Below are 18,854 nucleotides of genomic sequence, written 5' to 3' on the forward strand. Positions count from 1 at the left end.
AACTTACAGCATAAATAAGGTATGTTTTCTTAGAATGTAAAATAGATTTATAATTAAGTAGAGTATAAAATGTATTTTATGAAATATTGGTCATTTCAGTTGGTGCTTTTAACTAGATCTTTAGAATTTGAGGCATGAATGTAATAGGAAATAGTTTAAATCCTTTTTTTACCAAGTGACCTATAGAATTAGAAAGCTCAGAATCCCCTTTCTCGGGGGAGCCTCAAGCCCTAACAGGACTGTTAGAATCTGTACTGTACATACGCTGCCCCACTTAGGACAACTGAGACCACCTCGAGAAAATGTTTCTGGTTGCCTGGCCTAACACCCAAGCAAGTGAGAAAATTTTAGACACTTTCTACCAGTTTCTATTAGCCAGGATCAGGGAAGGTACTAAGAAAAAGAACCATAAAGTTGTTTAAGGTGTCAGAAGTTATTCAGGGTCCTCAAAAGCTCGCCGAGTCTATGCACCTCTAGACCTAGAAGTGCCAGAAGATACTAAGGCAATCAACTTAGCCTTTACATAGCATTCAACTCTAGAAATTAGAAAGAAAATGTATTATAAGATTTTTTTTTTTAAAGGTAGAAACATCAGCTGCAAAATAAATAAATAAATAAGCATTTCGGAAGGGACATTGCTCCTCCCTCACTCACATAATTCTGTTTGGCCCCTAAGATGTCTGGTTAGCCAAAGACAGGTAAGATTCCTGAAGGCAGAAACAACCTGAGACAGGCACAGTCAAAGAGGAGCCATCAGGAGAATGCTTAATAACTAACAAAGGTGAGGCTCAAACCCTCACCCTACCAATGCAGGAGCCTGCTCCCCTGAAATAGTGGCCTCCATCCACTGTCCAGGGCACCAAAAGAAGGGAACACCCTAGAAACTCAAGAAAAACCAAGCAGCTGATGATACTACCAATAAGGTAGCCCTAAAACCAGTGGGGTTTCTAGGAAATTTTAGTAACTTTACTGGAACCCTTGTTGCCAAAGGTTTTTTTTGCAACCAATTAGAAAAATATTTTGCCAGAAGGAAAGGGATGACTAAGAATAAGAAGAAATAGCCTGACCTGTGGTGGCACAGTGGATAAAGCGTCAACCTGGAAATGCTGAGGTCGCCGGTTCGAAACCCTGGGCTTGCCTGGTCAAGGCACATATGGGAGTTGATGCTTCCAGCTCCTCCCCCCTGTCTCTCTCTCCCTCTCTCTCTCCTCTCTAAAATGAATAAATAAAATAAAAATAAGAATAAGAAGAAATAATTAGAAAAGCCAGACTTAAAACCTATTGCAGAAAGCATAATGTCCGAGTGTTTAGTCTGTGCCCAAATAAATACTAAGCAAAGTAAAGAAATTATAAAGAGAAACAGGGAGAGAGAAACTTTCCCAGGTGAACATTTAGAAATAGATTTTACTAAAGTAATTGACACCTTTCTAGGATAGGTAGAAGCTTTTCCTACTAAAATGAGACTACAGTGACAGTTGTTAAGAAATTGCTATCTGAAATTATTCCCAGACTTAGCTTGCCCATTAATATTGGGTCTAATGATGGGCCTGCATTTGTATCCAAGATCTCACAGCTAGTAGGAAAGGCACTTAATATTAATTGAAAATTACATTGTGCCTACAGGCCCCAAAGTTCAGGGCAGGTAGAATGCATGAATCAGATCTTAAAGGAAACTTGAACCAAATTTGTTTTTGAAACCGGTGAAAGGTGGCCCACCTTACTCCCCTTAGCCCTCCTTAGGGCAAGGTGGCCCCCTACAGGGAAGGATTCACTCCTTTTGAAATAATGTTTGGGAGACCCCCTCCCTTACTACCAAAACTTAGAGAAGAAATAAAAGCTGAGTTAAGTAACCACTCCTTTCTTAAGTACATACAGAGTCTACAGATTACTCAGTAGGCTGTCCAAAACACTGTCCCAGAGGTGATTCCAGCACTGCCAGGAGATTGGTATTCCTTCCAGCCTGGGGACTCAGTCTGAGTAAAGGAGTACATCATCCAAGGACTACTCCCATGTGGATGGGTCCACACTCCGTGATCTTGACCACTCCCACTGCTGCCAAGGTAGAAGGCATGCCTGCCTGAGTCCACCACAGCCAGTTGAAGCCTGCAGTCCCAGCAGAGACACCCTCATGGACAGCGGAGACTGACCCCACCAACCCTTGTAAGTTGACCCTGAGAAAGACAGCATGCCCTGCTCCAGCCACAAACCAGTTGTTGGCTGGTCTACACATGGCTAATGCCTAAAGAAACTCACTGAGGACCTCCTTTTTAATTAGACTTTGGGAAAGGAGGGAAACTGAGGTCAAAGGAAAGCCAGAACAAGTTGTCTTAAGGGTTGATGCATGGGTTGATGCATGTACTGCCATGAGTCATACAGATGAGAAATATAAGTCCCTTTGCTAGAAGGGAAGCTACAAGGTAAATGAAAAATATATATGTGCTTATACTTAACCTATGAATGCTAGCTACTTAGAGGGAGGACACCTCCAAAAGGAAGTATACTTTAAAGAAAAATTACTTATTGCCAGCTTGGCTGTCACTAAAGGTTAAGATTTTTAAAATTAAGAGTTCTGACTAGAAAGGAATTGTATGGTTTTCATAATAAAAGGTATAAGGTATAGAAATACTTTTGAAAGAAAAAGAAAGTAAGTTGTTATGAAAGCCAGTTATTTCTGAATAGTTAAGAAAGTTTATAAAAATTAAGGGTTTATGTAAGTTGCAAAAAGTTTGTACAGGTTGTAAGAAATTAATCAGTAGTATTTGTTTCTTCAGTAGACTGTATTACTGTTAATGAAAACATCAAGTCTACCTGTTAAATATGAACAAAAGGCATCACCTTTTTCTGTTGCATGTTATAGGCTGATGATCCTTCTTACAGGATCTGCAGATCACTAACACTAGCCTTAACTTTAGGCCCCTGTCTTCTCAACAGCCTCATGCACCTCGTTAAAATGAGTCAAGGATTTGATTCAGGATATAAAACCAGTGGGGAATGTGGTAAGGTGCCAAGAAATTGCAAAAATTGTGAACATTAGTATTTTAAAAGGAAGAGTCAGGCCCCCTACTCCTCCTCTCTGAAAGAAAAAAAAAACCAGAGAGAGAGATTAAAGGGGCAAAAGTTAGTAACTAATCATAGTTCTCTGGAAGGATAAAACTTATCAGAAAACTTCCTCTTCCCCATCCTTAAGATCCTTTAGGAGATAATGTTTACATATCTTAATTAAAATTCCTACACTGATTCTAACTCTTCCCTCCCTCCTGGAGTCCTGAGAGTGACATGTACCTCTAGACAAAGGGATCTCGAGACCACTCCCCTTGCTTGAAAAACCTGCATTCCATAACAGTTTTATATGCTTTCTAATAATCATACCTCTTGAAATCCTTTATATGTATAAAAACTTGTAAACTAAACAAGCGGGGACTAGCTTATTAGGTTTCCTGCCTAATAAGGAAACCTAATAAGCTAGCCCCAACACTTTTAGCAAGGGTATTTTCATTAAGCCTCTCTCCTTATCCTAAGCTAACCGTTTTCTTGTGGCGACAGGGATGGGGTGGAGACACTAGAAGATTTAGGAATGTCTTTGCCAGGTATTTAAAACAATTATCACTACTGTGTTATCTTGTGGTCTTGGTGTGTAAGCATGCTTTTTCCTTTTAATAGATCCTATAGATAGATGTTGTAGGCTTGTTAGTAATTGACTATTGTGCCATGCTCCCTCCTTACCCACCCCAACCAGTACTTGATTTTGTATAAAAGAAGGTCTAGAATGGTAAGAGGGCTACATGATTTGGGATTGTGCCCCGTGTAGCTAGCTGGCTAATTAATAAAGTCCTCAAAAATTCATTTGGATTTAGTGTCTCTATGTAACCTGCAGATTTAATTGCAATACTTTACAACAATTAAAGATTTAGGAAGCCATTGAAGAAATTTAATCAGGTGGACACACAATTAGGTTTGTGATTTAGAAAGATGGCTCTGGCAATGGTGTCGAGCTGTCTTTCTTAAAGTTGTGTATGCCACATTTTTCAAGAGAAAACATTTTTGTGGACCCTCTCAGTGTCTGCTGATACTTTTTATTATGTTGCTTAAATGTATATATATATATATATATATATATATATTACACAACATAAACTATATAGTGTCTCAACCAAACTGTAAGCCAAATTAAATTTTAACTTACAATAATTTAATTTAATGATTTTTTTGTGTGTGTGTGACAGAGACAGAGAGGGACACAGATAGGGACAGACAGGAAGGGAGAGAGATGCTTCATTATGGCACCTTAGTTGTTCATTGATTGCTTTCTCAAATGTGCCTTGACTGGGGACTGCAGCAGACCATGTGACACCTTGCTCAAGCCAGTGACCTTAGGTTCAAGCTGGTGAGCTGTGCTCAAGCCAGATGAGTCCGCGCTAAAGCCAGCAACCTCAGGGTTTCAAACCTGGGTCCTCTGCGTCCTAATCCAACACTCTATTCACTGCACCACTGCCTGGTCAGGCGGTACCAATTTTTACTTAAAATTGCTACTCAGAGTGTTACTATTTTGATACAGGTTCATTGGCTTTTGAAGAAAAGAGATTTAAACCAGATTACCTTTAATGTCCTTCAAGAGTTATAGGTTAAAAAATTCCTCCTAAATTATATTTTTTTTCTGTCACACTATATTTGGAAGAACTGTACTTCTAGAATGTGACATCTCAGATCATACATCATAGATCATGCTTTGGTAGTTACAACCACAAGAATTTAAACTTTTAATATTTTTTTTCTCTGTTAATCTTAAAAAGTTTAATATAAACATAGTCTGAATCATCTATATGACTACTTTATAACAAAGCTTACCACAGATTTCAGTACCCACATTTGCCTTTGAGTTTACGATATAATTACTACCATTTCAATTATTTTGATGTGAGGAAACAGGTTTGGCTTAATGTGTAAGTGCTGCTTCCCAGCATTTCCACCTGGATAAAAGTTAACTGATCCACGGGCATCTGAAGAAAAATAGATTATTCAGTATTTCAAACAGAGGAAACTAGAGGGAAAATTAAGAAAAGGATATATCAAACCTACCATTTATTGAGTGAATCTACCATTTATTGAGTACTAATAATGTGCCAGGTATTATGATAAACATCTTATATTCTCTGTCATGTTTAATCTTTACAAAAAAATGAGAGATTCATTTTATTATTCATTTCTATAGATGAGGAAACTGAGGCTTAGAGAGATATGAACAGACAACTAGTAAATGACAGAGCCAAGATGTGGACCACTGAGTACTAACTTCAAGTCTAGGCTCCAAACTATATATTAGGCAATACTGCCTGAATGAAAATGATTATACAGTAGTAAGTACTTTACCAAAAGGTGATTTAGTATTCTAATCTTATAAACCCAAAGTCATGCTGAATTATGGCAAGTAGATTCTAATGGGTTTGTTGTTATGACAGGTTTCAGTGGATTGGTTTTGAAAATACTGTTGCAACATAAGATAAAATCAAAGGTAGAAGAAGAGGCAAAAACTACTTTAACACTAAATACCTATAGAGTTAGTAGTAATATTTTCTACAGGTATGGAAATTCCAAATCAGTGATAATAGATCATGAAAGCAAGGTGTCAAGAAGCTGCTTTGTCAGCAAATCATTTGGTCTGTTTGGAGTTCAACATTTTTAGTTCTTAAAATCATGTTTGAGTGTGTGTTGGTTGTTGTTGTTCCCATTTCTTTGGGGAAACAGGTTAAAAGAAAAATATGATCCTCATAATAGAAAAATAATCATTGGTTCATTCAAGGAGCCACATAAAGATTTTCCAACAGACTGGATTATTAGTAGGGGTTGAAGAAATTTATCCACTCTCTAAATATTTATCAAATTCAAATTCCAATAATATTTTTTCAGTTGAACTAGAAAATACTAAAATTTGGCCAAAAGGAAAAAAAAATAATATTAAAATTTGGCCAAAAGGGGCAGAGAAATGAATTGCTAAATACTAATGGAAATAAAGATAAATCAGAAATTATGATAAAAAGATATCTAAAATGATATGGGTCATTTAACTTATTAGAAGTAAATTAACATAAAGCTTTGCAGTAATATATATGTTGTGTCAAATTTATAAAAATAAAAACCAGGACAGCGTGGGGATAGAGTGATTTCTTGCTATGTACAGTCCACCATACAAATTCTCCTAATTTTCTGCTCACAGAAGTCAAATAACAATAATGTGTTTGTTGCCTAATTACTTCTATTATTACTATATTTACTTTACTTATGAAACACTAGGACTTTCTTTTAAACTACGATAACAACAAAAAAGACATTATTTTCCTAATTGCCTTTCATTGGCAGATACTGAGAGGAAAGACAGGTTATTCGGATCGCGTTCAGATAGATTTGACCCTCTCTAGTGTTCGTAGAAAGCGGCCAAGGGAGCCTTGTTTCCGGCGTTCCCCAAGCACTACAGAAACGAAACTGCAATCGGCTCCGCCTCACCATCTGCAATGTGAGCCAATCAGAGCGCATCCCGGGCGAGTCGTGTGCCGTGTGTCATGGCGGCGTGCCGGCGTTGCTGCTCATGCCTCCGGCTCCGGCCGCTGGGCGATAGTCCCCTCCGTCTGCCTGGGCGGGATCGAGCACTTACCCAGTTGCAGGTGCGAGCTCTATGGGGTGGCGCGGGGTCCCGTGCCGTGGCCGTGGATTTAGGTAACAGGTAAGGAGCTACGTGCGTTCTCTGCCCTTTCACGAGGCATTCTGTCTGTCCAGTACGAGTACTTTCATCTCCTGGGTGGAAAACTAGTAACCCAGGTCTCTTCCCCAGTGTTGACTCAAAACCTAAATTCCAGGTTTCTTTTCTGGGTTTAGCAGTCTTTCTCCCGGCATCCCCACTCTTCCCTGTCTCAGCCTCTTGTCCTTTGCTTTTTGGTTTTCCCTCTTGCCCTATTCCACCTCCCTTTCTCCAGCTGAGTTCCATTTTCTTTAATGTCAGGGACTTCTGGACTCTGAAATATGAAACATTCCATCACAGGATAATGAACTGACCGTGGATGCTTACGTCGCTCAATTATATGTATTGCCTAAGAGCGTGGCCATCATGACCGTAGTGTGAAGGGAAGGGAAACGTCAAGTTTTTTGAACACCAGTTTCAAGATACCCTCTTTTTAGAACCTGCAGTAAAAATACTATTATCCCCATCTTTATAGTTAAGAAAACAGGTTCAGAAATGGTTAACTTGCTCACTGAACAAAGCTAGTATTCCAAGACTAAGTGGATTTTGAACTTGGGCTTCTGTTACAAAGCCCTTTTCCAGGGGTCCTTTTACCAGAATTCACAACTAAAATCACTTTTTTTAAAAATTCTATTTTTGAATCATTTTTTGAAATAAATGAAACTGCTGATGTTTACTATATGTATATGTATATATGTATGTGTTTTGCCATGTACTTGAAAAACATTTTTACCCTAGTTCACATAAAAAGCTGAAAAATCTGGCTTTAAAATCCAGGCCTTCCTCCCTAATTTACTGAATCTTGAACAAATTAGTTCATCATTTTTTTATCTCACAAAATGAGACTGGACTAGAATCAGGGATCTACAAGGGACCAGGTTTTTTAGGCTTTGTGGGCTGCGTACTGTCTGTCACATATTCGCATTTGTTTACAAACCTTTAAAAATGTAAAAACACATTCTTAGCTGAAAGGCTGTTGAGAAACAGGCTATAGTTTGTTGGCCCTTAGACTAGATAATCTGTAACTCCCTTTCCACTTCTGGCATTCTTTGATTCTGGTTTTTTTTTTGTTTTTGTTTTTTGTATTTTTCTGAAGCTGGAAACAGGGAGAGACAGTCAGACAGACTCCCGCATGCGCCCGACCGGGAGCCACCCGGCACGCCCACCAGGGGCGCCCGCTCTGCCCACCAGGGGGTGATGCTCTGCCCCTCCAGGGCCTCGCTCTGCCGCGACCAGAGCCACTCTAGCGCTTGGGGCAGAGGCCAAGGAGTCATCCCCAGCGCCCGGGCCATCCTTGCTCCAATGGAGCCTTGGCTGCGGGAGGGGAAGAGAGAGACAGAGAGGAAGGGGGGGGGGAGGGGGTGGAGAAGCAAATGGGCGCCTCTCCTATGTGCCCTGGCTGGGAATCGAACCCGGGTTCCCCGCACGCCAGGCCGACGCTCTACCGCTGAGCCAAGCGGCCAGGGCCTTGATTTTTTTTGAGGGTGAGGATATTACTTCCATTCTTTAAGGACTGAACATTCATCTCTGAAGAAATGCCCCAGAACATTACTACATTCCATAGACATCGACTATATGCTAAGCACTAGGAACTCAAAGCAACAGTATCATCCCCTGCCCTCCAAATTCTCCATAAATAATCTACCTTGAATCTTTTGTCATCCTCAATCTCTTTCATAACTAGTTCATTTTAAACCTGTGTCATATGTTGTAACACCTAGATTCATAAATATCATTATCGCTGGGTAAATACATTGTTTCTCTTTGTTAATAAATTTGTTGTTTGCAACATTTATTGGGTCACTACTATGTACTATGCACTTTATATTTGTTATCATATATATTTACAATGCCTGAGAAGGTTTTATTCTATTGTGGTATTTTTCAGATATGTATTTATTACAGTAACCTTTGAAGTAACTTTAATCTTCATTTCAATACGTTTTTTATTGAGCACCTACTATATACAGGGATCTGTATGAGGAAGTAAGATAAACACAGGTTCAGTCCTGGGAAAATCACTGTGGGAGAGGTATGAACAGGGTGCTAAGGAGGCACAGGCATATTTGTCCTATGCTAAGCTTCCCGTTGAGGGTGAATCTTGAAGGACAAATAGAAAGTAGCAGAGAAAGTGTCAAGTGCAGTTGCAGAGGTGAGAGAGTACCTTTGAGTAGCTACAAATAACTCGCTATGGATGGAGCAGAAAGTGAAATGTGAGTGTAGCAATGAAGGTGAGCTCAAATGACATAGGTAGGGGCCAAACCATAAAGGTAATTTTTTGGTTAGTTTAGTTTTGTATTACTGAATTTTCTTGGTGGATGTTGGAGGAGGATGTTAAAACATTCCTTAAGTATTTCTCTCCCTGTAGTTCTACTACCTGTGGCAAATGGCTCCTCTCTTCCCCTTCTCACTTCCTGCACAACTTCTTCTCACTCTTCTCTCCACCAATAGGCATTCCTTGCTCATCTTATTTTTATTATTTATTTCTTCAAGTTTTTTTGTTTTTTTTTACAGAAACAGAGAGAGAGTCAGAGAGAGGGATAGATAGAGACAGACAGACAGGAACGGAGAGATGAGAAGCATCAGTCATTAGCTTTTCGTTGCACATTGCGACACCTTAGTTGTTCATTGATTGCTTTCTCATATGTGCCTTGACCATGGGGCTACAGCACACCGAGTAACCCCTTGCTCAAGCCAGTGACCTTGGGTCCAAGCTGGTGAGCTTTGCTTAAACCAGATGAGCCTGCGCTCAAGCTCGCAACCTCGGGGTCTTGAACCTGGGTCCTCCGCATCCCAGTCCGACTTTCTATCCACTGTGCCACACCCTGGTCAGGCCAAAAGTATTTTTTAATTAGGTATTCACTCACGTGGTTCAGCATTTAAAAAGCTCAAAAATCTCCTTCCCATTGAGTTCCATAGCCACCCAGTTCCAATTAACAGAGTCCACTGACATGTTGTCCATCTTATATGTAGTATTTGGAGATGTTACATATATAAGATACTGGTTTTAGCTATAGCTTGGTGGGAGAGTCTGCGTGATGCTACATTGTGGTTCTGAGCATCTCATTTGCCCCTCCTACTATTCCAGCTCCAGCCTCATCTCTTCACCTTATTCCGTCTGTCAGGGGATACCATTTTATTGTGGGATGTCATCATAACATCTGTGTTGAACAATAATAGAAACCCAAGTGGAATTCTTGTAGTTAAAAAAATCCCCATAACATTTCAATGTCAGGGCTGATAGTACAAATGTACATGCTTTATTCTGACTTTAAAATTTAACAGAATGAGTCTAAACGAATAGATAAATACATATGCTTTTCATGAACTCCGGCTTCTGGCAAAATAATGGGTAGAAAAGTATTAAAGGTTGCCTCTTCATCCTTTTGACATGTGATGGACAAAATAACTAATCTTACTTGAGGCGGGGCAGAGAATTGTGTGTGTGTGTTTTCAGCATGCGACAATGATAAAATGTTTCTAAAGCCAAGCTCATGGAACTGAACATCTTCCTAATTATCCTTCAGGAGTCACTGAGTTGGCCTCATAATACTCTTTCATGAATTAAGGGCTCTGACAAGTTTTGTTGGTCTGTTTCAAGCCCTCAGTGACCTCTTTTTTAATAAGGTTGACAGTGCTGCCTATTTCATATATGTATATGGTAGCTTTATTAAGATATAATTCATGTACCATATAATTTACCCATTTAGAATGTACAGTTCAGTGTTTCTTAGTATGGTCATAGAGATTGTGACCCTCACCATAATCAATTTTAAAACACTTTCATCACCTAAATAAGAAACCTCAAAAAAAAAAAGAAAGAAAAAAAAAAGAAACCTCATCCACTAGCAGTAACTTTTTATTTGTCCCCTGATCCCAGAGCCCCACACAACCACTGATGTACTTTTTGTCTCTGTGGATACTATTCTGGGCATTTTCTAGAAATGAAGTCAAATGATATGTGGTCACTTTCACTCAGCATAATGTTTCCAAGGCTTATCCATATTGTAACATGTATGAGTACTTGATATTTTTTAATGGCTGACTAATATTCCATTGTATATAGATTATACCACATTTTGTTTATCCATCAGTTTATATACAGTTGGGTTGTTTCCATTTTGAAGCTCTTATGAGTAATGCTTCTATGAATATTTATATGCAAGTTTTTGCATGGACATATGTTTTCATTTCTCTTGGGTATATATACCTAGAAGTAGAATTGCTGGGTCCTATGGTACTTTTGTGTTTAACCTTTTAATGAATTGCCAGGTGATTTCCCAAAGCAGGTGCGCCATTTTACATTTCCGTTAGCAGTGTATGAGGGTCCCAGTTTCTCCATATCTTCACTAACACATAATCCTAGTAGATATGAAGTAGTATCGCATTGTGGTTTTGATTTGCATTTATCTGGTGGCTAATGCTTTTGATCATATTTTCATGTGCTTATTGGCCCTTTCCAGGTCTTTGGAAAGCATCTATTCAAATATTTTGCCAATTTTTTTTTTTTTTTTTTTTTTTTTTACAGAGACAGAGAGAGTCAGAGAGAGGGATAGACAGGGACAGACAGACAGGAATGAAGAGATGAGAAGCATCAATCATTAGTTTTTCGTTGCGCATTGCAACCCCTGAGTTGTTCATTGATTGCTTTCTCATATGTGCCTTGACTGTGGGCCTTCAGCAGACCGAGTAACCCCTTGCTTGAGCCAGCGACCTTGGGCTCAAGCTGGTGGTCTTTTGCTCAAACCAGATGAGCCCGCGCTCAAGCTGGTGACCTCGGGGACTTGAACCTGGGTCTTCCGCATCCCAGTTCGATGCTCTATCCACTGCGCCACCGCCTGGTCAGGCTATTTTGCCAATTTTTAAAATTTGTCTTTTTATTGTTAAGCTATGAGACTTCTTTACATATCTGAAATACAAGTTCCTTATCAGATATATGATTTGCAAATATTTTCTCTCTGGGTTTTCTTTCATTTTCTTTTTCTTTTTTTAATAGACTTGATTTTTTTTTTTTTTTTTTTTGTATTTTTCTGAAGCTGGAAATGGGGAGAGACAGTCACACAGACTCCCGTATGCGCCTGACCAGGATCCACCCGACACACCCACCAGGGGCGACGCTCTGCCGCGACCAGAGCCACTCTAGCGCCTGGGGCAGAGGCCAAGGAGCCATCCCCAACGCCTGGGCCATCTTTGCTCCAATGGAGCCTTGGCTGCAGGAGGGGAAGAGAGAGACACAGAGGAAGGGGGGCTGGAGAAGCAAATGGGCGCTTCTCCTATGTGCCCTGGCCGGGAATCAAACCCGGGTCCCCCGCACGCCAGGCCGACGCTCTACAGCTGAGCCAACCGACCAGGGCCTAGACTTGATTTTTTAAAGCAGTATTAGTTTTACAACAAAATAGAGGGAAGGTACTGAGATGTCCCATTTACCTACTTCCCCCGACATGCATAGCATCCCTGTTTATCAATATCTCCCACCTCTTTTACTTTCTTGAGGATATCCTATGAAACACAAAAGTTTTTGATTTTGATGAAATCTGATTTATCAGTTTTTTTCTTTTGTCACTTGTGCTTTTGATGTCATATATAAGAAGGCTTAGAACAGGGGTAGTCAACCTTTTTATACCTACCGCCCACTTTTGTTATCTCTGTTAGAAGTAAAATTTTCTAACCGCCCACTGGTTCCACAGTAATGGTGATTTATAAAGTAGGAAAGTAACTTTACTTTATAAAATTTATAAAGCAGAGTTATGGCAAGTTAAAGCATATAATAATAATTACTTACCAAGTACTTTATGTCGAATTTTCGCTAAGTTTAGCAGAATAAATCTTTATAAAACAACTTACTATAGTTAAATCTATCTTTTTACTTATACTTTGGTTGCTCCGCTATCGCCCACCATGAAAGCTGGAACGCCCATTAGTGGGCGGTAGGGACCAGGTTGACTACCACTGGCTTAGATGTTTATATTTACTCCTATGATTTTTTCCTAGGAATTTTATAGTTTTAGCTCTCATTTGTAGATCTCTGGTCTGTTTTGAATTAATTTTTATTTGTAGTATGAGGAAGCCTTCCAACTTTTTAAATTTTTTGCAATATGGATATCCAGTTGTCTGGCACCATTGGTTGAAAAAACTATTCTTTCCCCCACTGACTTGTTTTCACACCTTTGTTGAACGTGAAGGTCACTGTAGGCAATTTATGGAGTATACACTGTCTTGAAAGCATTGGGGAAATTTTAAAGGATTTTAAGGAGGGAAGTGATCTAGTTTTTGTGCTAAAAGGTTATTTGAGTCAACAAGACTAGGGATGAAAAGAGACTAAACAAAGGTAGTAAATGGGAATTAGCATTTAAAAGAGATTTTTCTGTACCCCCAAAATACTATATTTTTACTCTTGCGTCTTGGCTTCTGTAGTTTTCTTTACACAGCTCTTAAATTCCCTGTGTACTTTTAATAATGATTGTGAACGCTATCCCTTTTTTGTTTATTTGCTTGCTAGGTGGGGTCCTATAAGGATTGGTAACCTTTAGTTTGTCTGTTAGACTTTGATTATTTTATGCTAAGCTGGGAAATATTCTGATGACTTAAATCCTTTTGTATTTAAAAAAAAATTTTTTTAAACAGAAAATTGGAAATATCTTCTGGAAAACTGGCCAGATTTGCAGATGGCTGTGCTGTAGTACAGGTAAAAAGTCCAATTTTTAACTTGTTCATCTTAAAAATGGTTATGGAGATTGGTACTGAACATTTTTACAACATCATACAACTTTTTTAGAATTGTAGTAATAGAAATTAATTCAGACCATTTCTGGTATCAGAACCATTCCAGATAACAAAGAAGTCAGAGGGCTGGGAATATTAAATGACCTTTAACATCTCTTCCAAACTTAGGGTTCTGTTTTATTCTGTTAATAAATTTTGTAATATGTCCCTGGCCAATTGGCTCAGTGGTAAAGAGTCAGCCCAGTGGGTGGAAGTCCCAGGTTTGATTTCCGGTCAGGGCACACAGGAGAAGTAGCCAACTGCTGCTTCCACCCCAAACCCCTTTTCTCTCTCCCTCTCTCTTTCTCTCTCTCCCTCTCTCTCTCCTTCTCTCTCTCTCTCTCTCTTTTTTTCTCTCTTTTTCTCCTCCCACAGCCATGGGTCAAATGGTTCAAATAAGTTGGCCCCAGGCACTGAGGATGGCTCCATGGCCTCACCTCAGGCACTAAAATAGCTCAGTTGCCAAGCAACAGAGCAGCAGCCCCAGATGGGCAGAGCATCACCTTGTAGGGGGCTTGCCAGTCAGAGTGCATGTGGGAGTCTGTCTGCCACCCCGCCTCTCACTTAAAAAAAAAATTATTTTTTCTATAATGCTTTTCTAGAGAAAATGATTTTACTGGTTTCTTCAATTGTAATTCTTGGGACATTTTTTTTGTGTGTGTGGCCTAAATTTCCTCATTAGAAGTAGAAATATGATTGGATGAGCCTTTTTCCTTTAGTTCTGTTGCTTTTAAAAAGCTCAGTGACTGTTCTAATACAGAACATGATTATGCAGGAGGGATCAAGAATAGACTACTTGTGAATAATTATTATCATTGTCATTAAGTCATGAGATAACAGTTCTCTTTACTTGGATTTAACTGGAGTGACCATTCAGTCACTAATATGTGTTTTTGATGTCTATTTTAATGGAATTTACCAGTGTTGTTTATTTTTAACCAAGTCAGGTGACACTGCGGTAATGGTCACAGCTGTCAGTAAAACAAAACCTTCACCTTCCCAATTCATGCCTTTGGTGGTAAGTATTTGCTGATTTAAATATAGCATAAATGTATGTGTAATATTTTTGTCTAGTGTCTAGTGAGTGCAAAATGTAAGCTTCTGGCCTGACCTGTGGTGGCGCAGTGGATAAAGCGTCGACCTGGAAATGCTGAGGTCGCCGGTTCGAAACCCTGGGCTTGCCTGGTCAAGGCACATATGGGAGTTGATGCTTCCAGCTCCTCCCCCCTGTCTCTCTCTCCTCTCTCTCTCTCTTCTCTCTAAAATGAGTAAATAAAATAAAAATTAAAAAAAATTGACTTTTAAAATAAAAAAAATTAAAAAAATGTAAGCTTCCCACATCAAAGAATTTTCCTTAATGGTTTGATACTCAGTAATTAAAATAATTTAAACTTGAATGCTTCCTAACCAATTCTTGTATTAGTAGTTAGCATATATTCAAATGTCCAGGTTTGTAAGTTGACAAGAAGATTTTATAGCTTCTTTTTATTATGAAAAGAGGGGTGTAGTTATATTTAACAGAGTTGATAAAATAAAAAGAAAATGTTTGACTTGATCAGAATAAGCTACTGTGGGGAATAGTGGAAAACATTTTAAAGACTAATTTGAGAAATATTTCTATCAGCTCTGTTTTCCGTAAGTGATTTAAAACTCTAAAAGTAAATAAAATGTTCTTCACTCTTAGTCTGGAATATGTTGCTTGCAACCTCAGGAGAATTAGCATCATCATAATAGTTCTTAGGGAATAGTCTCTTACTACAAAAAGCAATCAAATGAACTTAATTATTTTTCATTGCTACTTCAGGTTGACTATAGACAGAAGGCTGCTGCAGCAGGTAGAATTCCCACAAACTATCTTAGAAGAGAGATTGGATCTTCTGATAAAGAAATTCTTACAAGTAGAGTAATAGGTAAGATATTAAGATAAAGGCATTAACCCTCTCTGTAATGCCTGTTTTAGCATCTCTCTTTCATCTGTGTTCTATCTCTTGTTTTCTTTTATTACATTAATACTGCCTAAGATTATTAACCTTCTGTATCCTCTCATCAAATATTGGTTCCATGAGAGAAAAAACTTTCTATTTGTTCACTGCTGAATCCCTTTGACATGGTATACTGCCTAGCACAAAATAGGCATTCAGTATTATTTGTAGGCTAAATGAATGAATCTCTATTGAGTATATAAATTCCATGGACCATGACACTACTCTGTTGAATGTATCCCTAATAATTTTCAAAAAACATCATATTCATCAATATTTATCAACTACTGAAATATTTCTGTAATCTTTCAAATCTTTGACATCCTTTTTTCTTTTTCAGTGTTTTTACAAATTTTATTAAAACTATAAGCCTTTGGATTGATAAAGCTCAATGAATCACCCAAACAGAAAAAATACAAAGTTCAAAACCATATTAAACCAACACTGTATTGTTTAAGAATAGATACATATATAATAAAACAACAAAGAAAAGCAAAGGCAAGATTAAACAAAATTCAGGATAGTGGTTACCTCAATGGAGAAGGAAGAGGTATATGATCACAGAGAGGAGCCTAAAGGCTTCCAATGTATTGGGTTGGGGAATAAGTTCATAGCATTTTTATATTTTACAACGATTTGTTTGCTGTTTGGCAAAGGGTATTCATTCGATAAAACTCTTTCTGCTCTACAAAACTATGTTAATTGTATTTTTGAGTTATTTAATTTTTTATTAGTTTTGAGGCTTAGAAATGGAATACCCAGGAGGCAAAAATCAACATTTTCGACACCTGCTCTTCTTTGCTTTTCATCGAGGTCAAAAAGCTGCCGAAGCAGCCCGGGACATTTGCGATGTGTATGGAGAAGGTGTCATAGGCGAGTCTACAGCACGGAAATGGTTTGCAATGTTCAAAAATGGCGACTTTGATGTTGATGACACGTCCCGCAGCGGAAGGCCTTCTGAATTCGATGAAGAACGTCTCAAATCACTTTTGAAGGAGAACAGTCGCCAAAGGAGTCGTGAATTGGCGGAAAAAATGAACTGCGATCATAAAACGATTCTCGATCACCTTCATTCAATGGGATTTACCGAAAAATTGGGAGCCTGGGTGCCTCACGAGCTCAACAAAAAAAACAAAGAAAGTCGCCTTCAAATTGCTTCTCAGCATCTCGCCTGCCATGAAGCAACACGCGGTCATAAACAGCGCTTTTTGTACCGAATCGTCACGGGAGATGAGAAATGGTGCCTATACATCAATATGAAGCAAAGAAAGGAGTGGGTGGCTCCAGGAGATACGCCAAAGCCGAGAGTCAAGCCGGACCTTCATCCAAAGAAGATCATGATATGTGTTTGGTGGGACTGGGAGGGCATGGTGCACTGGGAAATGCTCGAAAAGAATGCCACGGTCAACAAGGAGCTCTACATTGCCCAGCTACACCGCGTGAATGAGGCTATTCGACTGAAAAGATCTGATCGACATGGTCAAACCATACTCCTTCACAACAACGCCAGGCCCCATGTTGCACAAGTCGTCAAAGCCGCACTCCAAGAGCTCGAATGGGAGGTCCTTCAGCATCCGCCGTATTCTCCGGACCTTGCACCAACCGATTACCATCTTTTCCGCTCCCTGTCAAACCATATGAAGGGCGTTACCTTCGATAACAAAGAGGTCCTTAAAAACTGGCTCAACAACTTCTTTGACACCAGACCAGGCGATTTTTGGCGGAACGGCATCAACAAATTGGTCGAGAGGTGAGAAGAGGTTGTAAACAGCAACGGCAAATATATAATTGATTAACTTATTGATATAATTATTGTTTTTTGTTTAAATAAAAGTCTTCGGTAAAAACGCTACGAACTTATTCCCCAACCCAATATTAGTATGTACTTTTTCTCAGGTCACATAAAGAATAGGTAAGTGTTAATTACTATTCTTTAAACTGCATATATACAAAATAATACTTTTTACATGTATAACATTATAATAAAAAATAGAAAATAAATTAATAATAAGTAATGATATAATAAAAAATTATATACAGTCTACTGGAAAGTTCTGTCCGTTTTTGAAATAAAACAAAATACAAATTTTTCTTACCATCAATAAACTTTATTAAATAATATAATTGCCATTATTATTAATGATTTCTTGCCAGCATGAGGGCAATTTGTATATCCCATTTTTGAAAAATGTTTTATCTTTTGATGCGAAAAATTGAACCAGTGCTTGTTTGATATCTTCTTCATTTTTGAATTTTTTGCCCTTCAAAACATTTTGTAAGGACAAAAGCAAGTGATAGTCAGAGGGTGCTAAGTCTGGGGAATATGGTGGATGCGACAGAATTTCCCAGCCTAGTTCTGCAATTTTTGACGAGTCCCCAAAGCAGCATGTGGCCTGGCATTATCATGATGCAGTATGACGTTCTTCCTATTGAACATCGCCGGTCTCTTTTCTTGGACTGCTGTCTTTAAATTATCCAGTTGCTGACAATACTTCTCCAAATTGAGCTTTTCATTCGGTTTTAAAAGCTAATAATGTTTTGGTCTTCGAATGTCCCATCATATACACAACATTCTCTTATTCAGCGTCAAATTTGGTTTAGAGGTGGAAGGGCTAGGTTTTCCGGGTTCACAATATGCCCTTTTTCTTACGATGTTTTCGTAGGTAATCCACTTTTCATCCCCAGTTATCATCCGGTTCAAGAAGGGCTCGATTTTGTTCCGAGCAAGCAGAGATATGCATATGACGACTCGATCATCCAAATTCTTCTGACTTAATTCTTGTGGCACCCATCTTGAATATTTCCACACCAATCCTATCTTCCGAATATGGTCCGAAATGGTTTGCTGAGCTGAATTAAGCCTTTCTGCGATCTCCGATGTTGTCAGAAAAGGATCTTGCTCCAACATGGTCTTAACAACATCATCACTGATCAAAGATGGTTGCCCAGAACGTGGCTTATCAGAAAGGTCGAAATCACCTGTTTCAAATTTTTCAAACCATCTTCCTGCATGTCCTATCAGAAACTGTACCTTCACCAAACACTTTCAGTAAATTTCTACATGCTTCTGTAGCATTTCTTCCTTGTTGAAATTCGTAAAAATTACAGTGACGTAAATGAACGTCTATCATTCATTTACACCATGGGTACACTATCGCTTCACACATGGGTACACTATCGCTTCACACATGGGTACACTATCGCTTCACACATGGGTACACTATCGCTTCACACATAAGACTAACGTGAATCAACTTTGTTTTAATTTGCTACGTCAGTATGTATACATTAAGTGATAAAAATAGGCACACATGCGCCAAATAAACATGTGCTTACGTGTCGAAACTTGTTGTGATAGAAACGGACAGAACTTTCTGGTA

General features: G+C 38.8%; 1 protein-coding gene across 3 annotated transcripts in view; it reads left to right on the top strand.

The window, feature by feature from the left end:
* Positions 1–6,529: 6,529 nt before the first annotated feature.
* Positions 6,530–18,854, top strand: part of PNPT1 (polyribonucleotide nucleotidyltransferase 1) — a 52,480-nt gene continuing 40,155 nt past the window's right edge. The window contains exons 1-4 of one of the 3 annotated variants that reach the window (XM_066378235.1): positions 6,530–6,656; positions 13,355–13,415; positions 14,440–14,510; positions 15,297–15,402. In XM_066378235.1, coding sequence (XP_066234332.1) covers positions 6,555–6,656; positions 13,355–13,415; positions 14,440–14,510; positions 15,297–15,402 — 340 coding nt within the window. In that variant the 5' untranslated portion in view covers positions 6,530–6,554. Of the gene's footprint in view, positions 6,716–13,354; positions 13,416–14,435; positions 14,511–15,296; positions 15,403–18,854 lie in introns of all 3 variants that reach the window. The other 2 variants (XM_066378233.1, XM_066378236.1) reach the window with 2 other exon arrangements.

This window comes from Saccopteryx leptura, chromosome 3, assembly GCF_036850995.1.
Source record: "Saccopteryx leptura isolate mSacLep1 chromosome 3, mSacLep1_pri_phased_curated, whole genome shotgun sequence".
NCBI classification, from domain to species: Eukaryota; Metazoa; Chordata; class Mammalia; order Chiroptera; family Emballonuridae; genus Saccopteryx; species Saccopteryx leptura.